At 41.4% G+C, this 11,811-nt stretch overlaps 1 protein-coding gene across 6 annotated transcripts; it reads left to right on the top strand.

Moving 5' to 3' along the window:
• Positions 1–399: 399 nt before the first annotated feature.
• On the top strand, positions 400–10,383 carry E2F6 (E2F transcription factor 6). Of its 6 annotated transcripts, none has more exons than XM_074820075.1 (8): positions 404–693; positions 1,405–1,564; positions 3,766–3,814; positions 5,356–5,572; positions 5,889–6,048; positions 7,099–7,212; positions 8,732–8,879; positions 9,608–10,383. In XM_074820075.1, exons 3-8 carry the CDS (start codon positions 3,772–3,774, stop codon positions 9,643–9,645), a joined length of 720 nt encoding a protein of 239 aa, XP_074676176.1. In that variant the 5' UTR covers positions 404–693; positions 1,405–1,564; positions 3,766–3,771; the 3' UTR covers positions 9,646–10,383. The 6 variants fall into 6 exon arrangements, with proteins under 6 accessions (XP_074676171.1, XP_074676173.1, XP_074676170.1 ...); XM_074820073.1 differs by having other exon boundaries at positions 404–702; XM_074820070.1 differs by lacking the exon at positions 1,405–1,564 and having other exon boundaries at positions 400–702; positions 5,356–5,566.
• Positions 10,384–11,811: the final 1,428 nt, after the last annotated feature.

The raw sequence follows: 11,811 nt of genomic DNA, 5'->3' as shown, positions 1-11,811 counted from the left end.
AAAGCGGTGAGTGCTTCCTCGTTTGAACCCACTTTAGCGCACTGACGTGCCGGCTGCACCCCACCCTCCCCAAGACAAGGGGGAAGGAGGCCAGCGAATCCTCTTCCCCGCCGCTCCAGGAGGGTGATAAGAGTGGAGGAAACGCCAATCCGGGCGATACCCTCCCGGCGTCCAGAGAAGAGCACCCCCCCGCAGAGCCACCCGCCCGCCGCGCTGATGGGATGGAGAAGGAGGCCGTGCCCTCAGCGCTAGCCGCGGGCGGGGCGGGGCGGTGGCGCGCGCGCCGCAGGGGCCGCTGGGTAAGGGAAGCGGCCGCCGGCGGGGGCCAGGTTTGGCGCCGCGGCTCTGGCGGGGCGGGGCTGAGCCGGGGTTCCGGTCTCCCGCCCAACCGTCCGCTGGCTGGGCGGGGGGGGAGGGAAGGGAGAGGCGAGGCGGCCATAACGGACTGCGCTGAGGGCGGGAGAGCCCCTGCCGCCTCCTCCTCCTGGAGGTGGGGTGGGGATGGCGGCGCTTTCCGATATGGACTCGCAAGCTCGTCGTGAAGGCCTCTGAGCGCCCTCCCTCCGCCGCCTCGCCTCAGGGCGGGAGAGGCCTCCCGCCGCGCTAGGCCGCGGACGGTGGAGGGGCCGGGCGAACATGGCCAGCCCTTCCAAGTGGGAGCGTCTCAAGCCGCTGCGGACGGACATGCTGCGTGTGAGTGAGGTACGCGGCGGGCGGGGGAGGGAGGCGCTGCTGGGGATGGGGAAAGGGTGGGACGGCCCTGCAACGCGTAGCGTCCACCGCGGGAGGTTTTAAGGAGATTCCCGAAAGTCCTTCCCCTCGCCTGTCCGGCAGGACATCTCAGAGTTGGAAAGGTGTGGCAGGCCTAGCCAGAGCGGAGCACGAAAGAGGCATTGTCATTGCAGGCTGCCCGAGAAAATGTAGTGATGTTAGTCATAGTGCAAAGGGATGATTTTCTTAGCTGTGTTACTTATAGACTCTTAATCGAGTTAAATAGGCTGTAGAGCAGAGTTAAATAGGTTTGAGAAAAACAAAACTACAACTCTGTATTCTGTTCTTATCCGAACATCTGTGATGTTTGGGTAACCTATGCAGCTTCCACCGCTACTTTTAGTAATGTTATGAGGCAGCTAACAAAAAGCAGGTCTAGTTTTAATTCTGTGAAACTTCTTAAAAATGCTTATTTTTATTAACCTTGACTGTTGGGCTAAATGTTACTTGGTAGTATTGTCTTAAAGCCATGAAAAAGTTTATATGAGGTTTTTACACTGGTAATTGAAAATTTCTTATTATTGGCAATGATGATTGTAAGAAATAAAGGGTCTTGGGCACAGCTGCTTTATGTAGGTGTTTAGATGGGTCAACCAGGGGTGATGTTTTCCTGAATCTGCTTCTTATAAATAGGGAAGTCAAGATTGTGGTGATCATTAGCAGCCTGGGCTGTAATGACCATGGAATAGTGGAGTTCAAGACCCTGAGTGTAGCGAGGAAGGCTGGTAGCAGAGTACAGAACCTGGACTCCAGCTTATTCAGGCTTCAGGACTTCACCTTACTCAGGCAACAGGTAATTGAGATTTTAGGGGAGGCAACTTTGAAAGTTGGAAGAGCTGAAAAGATCAAGTCTGTAAGGACAGGGATATGCCATCCTGATACTCATGCCAACAAGTAACTGTGTTGAGGGATGGGCACAGCTATGCCTGCACTCCGGGGGGGTGGGGGGCAAAAAGAACATATGCAGAAGGTGGAAGCAAGGAGAAAGATGAAAAAATGTTTTCTGGACATGTAGGTATGCTTCTGGGAAAGCCAAAGTTCTAGTGTTGAAACTAGCAAGGAATGTCAAGGGTGACAAGAAGAACTTTATACTGCTACTTTAGCAGTAAAGAGGGCAGGGGGGAATGTGAGCCTGTTGCTAAATGGGGCAGGTGATTTAGGAAGAGCAGACACAGATAAGGCTGAAGTACTCTGCGTTCTTGCATGGGTCTTCAGAACTGATGTCCCCTAGGTTTTGTGTCTTAAGAGACAGGATTCAAGGAGAAGAGCAACCAGCAATGGAAAAGTGTCAAGTTAAGAATCTCTTGAGAAATCTCAACCCAAACAAGTCCATAGGACCCACTTGGGGTAAGTCACGAGAGGGCTAGCTGATGTCATTGTGAGGTTGCTCTCATGATCTTTGAGAGGTTGTGGAGGTCAGCTACAGCTTAGCCTCACTTCAGTCCCTTGGAGAAGTTCTCTTGGGAGCTATTTCTAGGCACGTGAAGGAACAAGTGATTGGGAATAGCCAACATAACTATACTTGCAACCTGATTACCTTTGGTGATGGAATGACTAGATCTGTAGATCCAAAGCCTTGGATGTCATCTACACTAGCTTTAGAAGGACTTTTGAAACAGTCTCCTGCAGTATCCATCTTTCAGTTAGCATATTACAGATTGTAAACTACTAGATGAGTAAAAAAACCCTGGCTGGATCATCAGGCTCAAAGAGGAATGGTTAGTAGTTCATACTTTACCCAAAAGTGGTGTTCCCCTATCTGGGACCTGTCCCGTTGATAGGAGGAAGACATGAGATGACCCTCATGGGTAGGAAAAGTGCGTTAGCCAGGCACGGGCTGGAGGCAGTGGGTCATCGGACACCTCACAGACTTCAACCAAGGAAGCTGAAAATCTAAGTATGAAGTCCTGGCACCTGGGCCTGTACTCTGCAGTGGTACTGGCTGGGGGACCACCCTGCTGAAAGGACCTGGGAGTCCTGATGGACAGTGGACTAAACGTGCACCAGCGCTGTGCCCTGGCATTGAGGCATATGAGGCTGTATTAGCAGGAGCATAGCCAGCAAATCAAGGGAAGTGATTCTTCTTGGCATGTATGAGGCTGCTCCTGGAATGCTCTGTCCATTTTAGGCCCACCAGTGCAGGAAGGCTGTTGATAACTGCTGAGGGAGCTTGTTAAGGCCACAGCAGCCCTTCAGGACTTGCAAGGAAGTTTAACAAGGAGCTGGTGCCAGACGCTTCACAGCACTGCAGGATGGGAGGCTGAAAGGAAATAGCCACAAATTGAAACAAAAGAAGCAAGAGAGGTTGCAACTTGATGTATAGTGAAACTTTTTCACTGTGAGGACAGGCAGGCAGTGGAATGGGATGCCCAGAGAGATGTAGCGTCCATCCCTTGGAAATTTTCAAGACCCAGTTGGATAAAGCCTTGAGTAAGTTGCTCTCATCTAATGGCTGTTCCTATTTGGAGTTGGAGGTTGGACCAGAGACCTTCTCAGGTCTGTTCCAACTGGAATGAGTCTAATTTGAAAATACTCCTTTTGTTAAATTGGAGTGAGGGGTGGAATGAAGTACCTACTTAGGCTCATCATATCAGTTTCTTGACCAGAGCAGACTCTGCTGCCAGTCTTGTAATACATGATTGTAATGCTGTATAATAGTAGTGTATCTTCTGTATGTGTGCTATTACATGAATAGCTGAAGCCTGTATTTGTAGAGTTTAAACAGGTATCTGTTTGTGTTGTGACCATTGCCTGAGCATTAGGGAGTTCAGTGGTGTTTCCTGCTTTCCAAGACAGGGGGATGTGTGCTGAGATTAAGGGCTGAAAATTCTGACAGGAATGTAATGAGCATGTATCCCTTCTATACAGTAACATGTGTTGAATTGTCAGCACTCTGATGGCTGTAGCATCTAGAGTTGGTTTGGGGATTTCGTCTGGAGAGGCTTCCTGTATAGATAGCATTTTATATTAGTTATTTTTTTGTTTTTTCCTCAGCCACCAATGATCAACCTGAATGTGGACAATGAAGTACCGTTTGTGAAAAGTAAGTTGCTGTGTTCCATGTGTGAAGATTATTCTTAAAGTATTTTATGCTTTTTTACAATGCTGAGTAGATGCTGTGAGCAAATGTGAAATTGTTATGTATCTAATATAGGCAGAGCAGGAGGAATGCTGCAGACGAAATGACAGATATGAAGCAACACATTCTTCATGGTTTTTCCTCTTTAAACCTGCTGCAAGTATACCTTCCCACCGCTATAAAGGAAATAATGTATGGGAAAAGAGTTAGAGAAAACTGGAACATCGTGTTGGCAAACACTGGTTTTCAACTGGTATTAACAAATGTAAATACAAGCTTGACTGAATTTGCATTGTGGGTTTTTTTTTTTTATCTCACCAGCTGAATAGTCTCACACATCTTGCAGTAACACAGTCCAAAACTGAGCTGTTGAGCCTGTCTCTTCACGTTGAAGAGTGCACAATCTTGCAGCCATGGAATCGGTGTGATATACTATGAGTGAAAGTGCATGTCTCATTCATCCTGGGAAAAATACTGAAGTTTGAATGAGAGTGTTTTCTAGGGAAGTTTCCTTACACACGCACCCATGTGCACGCACACACGTTCTCTTGAGGCATTAGACTGGAATATTGCTCAGTGACACAGTTTGATCAGATACAAAATACTTGGTTTGTTTTGCAGGAGAAAAGACAAGTAACATCAGAATTTGATAGTCTTTCATTGACTCTAGCATCACACTAGTGCATGTGTACCACGTCTTTTTTGGTACCGCAGAAATAGATGGTTTTTTATACTTTATGCATACATAAAGAACCTAAAGTTAAGCAAGCTGTTCATCAGTAACTTTACTACTGTTCCTGCAAATATGCTGGTAATGAGTACACATGGCACAGGGATCTCTCTTAAACCTGTGGTGTCCTGGTATCTGTAGATCTTTGCTGTATTAGTAAATTAACAATGGCATGACCAATTCTTTTGCCCTGAAGCCAAATAGTACAACCAGAGTTTGTTCATATATTAAGTTCTTGTACTACAGAACAGATTGGTCACGTCCAGATTGGAACAGTCCCTGAAATCAAGCTAACCCTTGAGCCATGCTGAATGTTATTTGGGAGATCTACTGGTTAATTTGGGCCAAAAGGGTGTGAAAATACAGTTTCAGTCTTATGGAGCAGATGACAGAGCTGCAGTTCTCTGGCAGTGCTCTGACACTATCTGTAGTTAACCAGAGGTTTCATTGGTATTCATTCATTCAGTAGTCTGAGCACATGTCCTACAGAACATAGTTACACAACTATTAATATCCATAGTAGCAGTCTGAAGTCATGAACGTTGAAAGCATGAAGATGCATGCTTGCGATTTAGATACACTCATTGCAAACAAATGAAGGTATATATAGTTAATAGACTTTATATGATGCCATTGCAATGTCAGCATTAATAATTGCAGTGCTTTCTGACTTTACCTTCATTGTTACTTCATCACTATTGGGTTTTTAAAGAATACTTCATACTCATGTAGTAGTTTTTATATTCTGTCAAAATATTCTATCAAAACTTTACAGGAACTCTGAAAGTCAGAAAGCCTCGATTTGATGCATCCTTGGTCTACTTGACCCGAAAATTCATGGATCTTGTCAAAACAGCTCCAGACGGTGTCCTTGATTTGAATGAAGTAGCAACAAGACTTGGAGTACGAAAACGAAGAGTGTATGACATCACCAATGTGTTGGATGGAATAAACTTAATTGAGAAAAGATCTAAGAATCTTATCCAGTGGGTGTGAGTTGGCTTTGAAACTTCTAATTTCTGAAACAATCAAACCCAACAATGTTGAGTAATGTTTATAACTTTGAGAGTATTTTTAAGCATATTGAATTACTTTTAATAGATGAAAATATTTGAAATTCTTCTGTATCCTTAGGCTGTCTGAATTACTTACTATATTAACAAGTATCAAGTGCAAAAGCACAATGAAGCATATTTCAGCAGAGTAAGGATGCCAGAGTTCCTGGTTGCTTTCTATTAGTATATTTTGTGTTCAATAAACAGGCTCTTATTTATATAAACATACTAGACAACTTTCATATTCTTCTAGAGGTTCTAATCTTGACCAAGTTCTTGGAAAAGGACCACAGCAGCAAAACCTTAAAGAGGAACTTTCTGATTTGTCAGCCATGGAAGAAGCTCTGGATGAATTAATCAAGGATTGTGCTCATCAGTTATTTGAGCTAACAGATGACAAACAAAATGCAAAATATCCTTTTAACTCTTGCATTACTTTAACATGTGGTTTTGGTTGCAAGTACTCAGGTATCTAGTAATAAGTGTAGGCTGATACCACGGGTATACAGTAATGCTTGATAATGAGTTTTATAATAGGAAGCTTTTTGGTTATTTTATGTTAGTGTATACTAGTCCTGTGCCCTGCTTTGCCGAATCATGCGCAATCTAGCCTGTTCTCAGGGGAGTGCTACTTGTGTGACCTTTCCACTGTGGAAGAATGGAAGTGGAGCAGTAGTCTTGGTACCCTGACCATCACCTTGTTCTCTCCATTATAGAGTAAATTTGTCTCGGTGGCAGGTCTTGACCTACCAGTGAGATTGAGTTGCTTAGTGAAATGAAAAAGAGGATCGAAAACAGAGTCCCGTGACCTGTTGCCAAGAAGACAAATGGTACGTTGGTTGTGTCCTAATACTGTTCTGTCTCTTGAGAGGGGTTCCAATGCAGTCTTCTCTTTGATATGGGTTTTGATAATAGAAAAGGGATTTCTTTTAACATGACATAAACATTGGATTTTGGCTTTGGGTTACAATAAAATATTACTTGGCTCCCTTGTCTGGAAGAATGTTAAAGTCTGTGCTCAAATGAAATGTGCCCATTTTCTGTATGGTGTCAGGAAAACTTTTCATTACACCTTATGTGTTTTGGTTAAGAAAATAATTCTATAGTTTTCCAGGAAATTATTTATGTGCATAGTTATTACAAAACAAAGTAGTAGTTTATCAAGGGCAGTATTCCCTCTGCATTGTAGACTTTTGACAGCATCTGTGAAAAATGTTTGTCAGCTGTGGGGTTTTTTTAATGTTGAGTATCTCTATTTTTTAAAAGCTTTTTCCTTCCTAGAAATGAAAAAAGGTTTTCCACTTGTTAGCTAATACTTAGTTTTACAAAGCTAGTATTAAAGGAACCTTAGCTGAACTGTTTACCACTTAAGTTGGTATTCTGGTTCAACATATCTTAACATCATACTCTTTGCTTCTGCCTATTAGCAAATTACTTTACAGAATCCTTGACCAATGTATACACTAGCTTATGTGACATACCAAGATATCCGTAACATTCAGGCATTTCAGGAACAGATTGTGATTGCAATTAAAGCTCCAGAGGAAACCAAACTGGAAATACCAATTCCTAAAGAAGTAAGTTCTACACATTTCACTCTTAAGGGAACCAAAGGTCTCAAATCTGACTTTTGCAGCCGCAATCAGTAATTGACTTCCAGTTTCTTTGTCGTGTATAGCAAATACTGGTACTTCATTGTTCTTGTGTTCCACTAAACAGTGCTGTAGGGGTAATAGTCTAAGAAACATTTTCAGTATTTTCTGTTTACCTATATTACTAAATAATAAACATGTCTGAGCTTTAGTTATTTGGTTTTGCTAGAGGGAATGGAACAGCTGTAATAAATGTTACCTATTTTCACTATCAGTTTGTTTGATAATTTACTAGGATAATGTGACTTTTAAAGAGCTGTTAATGTTTGTATGCTAAAATCTACAGAAGTTGTACATCAAACCAGACAAAGCAATAAGCATGATTTGAGAATGATCTTAACAGCATGTAAATGCTGTCTTACTGCTTAATGAGTAGACGGCTATTGTACTATAATATTGAAATATGAAATGCACAGTGTGTTTGACAAAAGAAAACGTTTTGGTACTCTAGTAGATCATGTCAAGATGGATTTTTCATGGAGGTGGAGGGCTGTGCTCTGTCCTCACCTCATGGTACAGCACATCCTCCCACTCAGGTCGTACAGAGGAGCCATAGCTTTGCCCTCTGCACCCAGTCACTGCACCTGCATCGGGGCCTGTGTACTGGGAACCCACTGGTAAAAGTGGTGCTGTGAAAGAGGGGAAATACTGGAAGTAAGCTTGAGATAACAAGTGGAGCTTTAATTCTGTTTTTCTTTTGCGTGTGCATTTTTTATAATGATCTTAATTGTGTAGCCATCAAATTTGCCTTGCTGTTTGCACAGAAAGGGAGGTGATACTGTAGGAAAAGGAGATATGAATCAATAGAACCAGAAGACTTAGATCCACTGCATAGATCTCCAGTGGTTTCACTGGTAAAAGGAGCTGGCTCACATCCTGTGGAGATGAAAAAGATAAGATTTCAGAGGCTTCCTGAGGCAAAAGAAGGCAGGATTTTAAAAACTATTTTAGAGAGAAGAGAATCTTCTCTCTATTGTCCATTAAATTTGATTTGCTCTGTGCCTTGCAATGTGATGTCCGCTGAAGGAGAGTGGTAAAAGTAAAACAATTTAGTTGCTTTGCCATATTATTAAAGCTGCTACGTGCTCTGATTTGTTTCTGATCCATGGCATTGACTTGTCAAGTTTTAAATTTTGTTACTCTTCCTAAACGTACAGTAAATCTTGGTCGTATGTATAAAGGTCAGTAAGAAGACTAAGCAGAGATTTGTTAAGTGCATCTTCATCAAAAATGAAACCTCGTTAGCTTAATGGTGCTTAATAATTGGCCTACAAATCTATGTAATAGTCATAATTTATGTAGAACTAGTAACACAATTTCAAATAGTTATGTTATTCCTGTATTTGTTCTTTTCTTGATCTATTGGCTTTAAAATATGTGTAAAACCAGATAACTGATGTGTGAGATTTGTTCTTTGGTTTATATGCAAGTCACTGTTTTATAGGATTGCATAGAAGTACATGTGAAGAGCACAAAAGGACCTATTGATGTGTACCTATGTGAGGTGGAACAAGAGAAGCCAGGTGCCAAAACTTTTGAAGAAATGGATACTGTTACTTCTGAAACCAAGCCATCAGTTCCTCCTGATCAAGGTAGTCTCTTCCACTTACATTTTTATCCCTGTGTAATTTTTTTTTTTAAAGACTGTCATACCATTCTGATAAAGTTGAAAACTGTACTGTACAAGTATAATTTTCTGGGCATAGTTTGTGGGCCAAGATGTGTGGGAGTATAGGAAACGCCTGAAGGAGAAGTCTGTACTGTTGTGTTACCTCACAACAGCGGGAGGTCAGACACGTGCACACACAGTAAGGCACTCTTGTTCCTGACCCTTTTCTTCCTTTGCTCATTACTGGTTTCCTGTCAGAGCTATGCTCTGCCGGTGGAACAATGTGTGTCAGTTCTCAGCTGCCTCACTGTGGAGTCTAGCAGCTCAGCTGAAATAGTTGTGAGAATTAAAGAGCTACTTCAAACAAGAGTGTGTGCTGCTCTTGCTCATTACTGCCCTGTCCGAGGGAGGGCAGAGAGAAGAGGGGATGTAGTATTTTGAGCTGCTAAAACAAGATTGACTGCAGTATAGTCTCTCAGGAGCCCCAGTGCTGCAGGATGTTGTGGTTTAAAAATAAATGTGGCGGGAATTGCAGTAGCTCAGAACACAAAAAATAAATTATTTTTAGCAGTGCTGCTTTACAGTTGAAGGGAAGAGTTGACTTTTTAATCTTAGGCAGTTTTTTTACTTTATTTTGCTTGCAAGATGACTCAAAATTGTATTTCCTACAATGACAGTTATCGTATTCCTTTTCTTACTTTCCTTTCAAAGTGAGATCTCCGGGGGAAGGAAAAAACCAAACCACCTGAGATGACAGATTATTTACAACTCAAAAAATAAAGTACGGAATGTAAATATCTGTGTTACAGAGCTTTTCCAAAGTCGCTTGGATCTGCAAACTTACTAACCTGAAATGTTCCGAAGTGTTTTGAATTCAAACAGCAGTGGGTTGGTTGAGTGCTTTCACAGGATTGCTTATCTCCCAAGTCAAAAGACAACAGTTCCTAGAGTTCCTTTTAGGAGCTTTGTTTTCATAATTGCATGTGATCTACAGAGCTTTGGGAAAACGGTGTTTTTAGCTTATGAAATAATTTTATTTGATGGAAAACATAGGCAGTTGATTAGTTCTGAAAATGAAGATTTGAAATTATTTCTGGAACGATCCACAATCCTTATGAGACTGTATATAATAGAGAAATGCACTTTTCAGTTCTGAGGCTGCACTACTACACAGGATTGTCAAATAAAGACTGTAACAAAGAACTGGTGTATCAGAAGCCTTTGCTATAAGGAACAAGATGTAAATATCATGAGTTATGCCTTACACTGTGTAGATGCTGTTTGCATTGTTTGCATCCAGCTCTGCATCAACTATGGTATCAACACTGAAGTTAAATAATTGGGCTTTTTGTACATACCTGTATCATGTCTAGGTAGTTACTGATGTAGATTTATTGAGATGGTTTGCATTTCTGCCTTTGTACAGCAAAGAAATAAAATGAGCTTATAAAAATATTAAAATAGCCTAATCGGTCAGTCCAATGAAACATGTTGGGTTGTCTTTGTTGGAATTCACTGGGTAACTACAAACATTAAAACTGATGTGAAAATTTTAAATCTGTTATCTGTGGTGCTGGCAGCTAGCAGTTTGTTTCTTGTGATGCCACAATATCCTAGCAATTTTCAGAAGAAACATTATGATCAATAACTACTTAAATTGTTCCCTTCCAGTTTCTAGAGTTTACATACAGCATAGCTTTAATCTAGTACCATGATCTCTTTGTGGCTTAGCTTGCAAAAATATGTAAAATACTTTAGAACTACATTTGTATTCACCTATCTTTAGTATCTGTAAAATGAAGCTTCAGCATTTTGATACTGGCTTTTCTAAGTGAATTGACTATCACTGTACAAATATCGTACTTAGGCTCATTTCACTCCAGTAATGAAAAGTGTATTTCGTAGTTTTCCATATGGGGAAGGATGGGTTGGTTGGTTGATTTTTAAATCAGAACTCCCAGCTCCTCATTTTCCCAATCACACAGTATCAGCAACTATCCATCTACTTGTGAGAGAGACCAACAAAGTTATTAAACCTCTGAACTCATTTTAACCAGCAACTCTACGGCTTTTTTAGACAGATGCTGTGAAATTAAATGCCCTATATTCTACTAATAAATACAGGTAAGGTAGGGCAGTTGACACTGGAGACCTTAAATATACCTAAATACAGATTGAGAGTTAATCCTCTTTTCTACAAAGTTCACTAGTTCTGCAAAACGTGTAGTCGTATACTATGCAAATTGGGAAATATACCAGGTTCAAGCTTCTGTCAGAAAGTAATCTTGACTTGTGTATGTGCTACCAAATTCCAGCTCGAGAATGTAGGACTTTGGTGTTGGATGCTATTTGTCTGCATCTCTATAAAATGCAAACTGCAGGCTGAGCTGTTACAACAATAAATAAAAGCAAAGTGAAGGCACATTTCATATGTAGATCACAGTAAAAATGGGGAAGGTGCTCCTCCAATGGAGCTGGGCCTGGGGGTTAAAATTAAGAAGGTCATCTTTTTGCACGGGAAGGTTGTCCTTTTCCTTCAGTGGCTGGCTTCTTTCCAGGTGGCAAACTCACTATTTGAATTTTTGTACTGCTGTTCTATTTTGGTGGGGAGAGAGGTCTGTGCCTAACCGAAGTATTTATTGATCCCCCTACCCTGGTTCAACAACATGGGATAACATTTGCTGTGAAACACTTACAAATTTCCAGCACCAACAACTACTGCTATGTGTTAGGGCAGGATTTTGTTACATGATGATACAGTGTTTTGAACTGTGGAGCAAGAAGTATACTTCTACAAAATAATTCTCTTATAAATGGAAGTCTGTCTTCAAAAGCAGAACATACTTTATTTAATTGAAACATTAGGATTTTTTGTTTTGAACAAATCTAGTGATTCTGGTTTTCCTCCCTCCTTT

Source organism: Strix aluco, chromosome 3, assembly GCF_031877795.1.
Source record: "Strix aluco isolate bStrAlu1 chromosome 3, bStrAlu1.hap1, whole genome shotgun sequence".
Classification (NCBI taxonomy): Eukaryota; Metazoa; Chordata; class Aves; order Strigiformes; family Strigidae; genus Strix; species Strix aluco.
Note: the sequence above shows the minus strand (reverse complement) of the source record. Positions and strands in the feature narration are given on the sequence as shown.

Bases quoted from the DNA above. Each gene is read 5' to 3' on its own strand.
- E2F6 (XM_074820069.1), top strand. From the start codon at position 637: ATGGCCAGCCCTTCCAAGTGGGAGCGTCTCAAGCCGCTGCGGACGGAC. The intron at 6,049-7,098 runs TATCCTTTTAAC...CCAATGTATACA, and splicing joins ATGACAAACAAAATGCAAAA to CTAGCTTATGTGACATACCA. The intron at 8,880-9,607 runs GTAGTCTCTTCC...TTCCTTTCAAAG, and splicing joins ATCAGTTCCTCCTGATCAAG to TGAGATCTCCGGGGGAAGGA.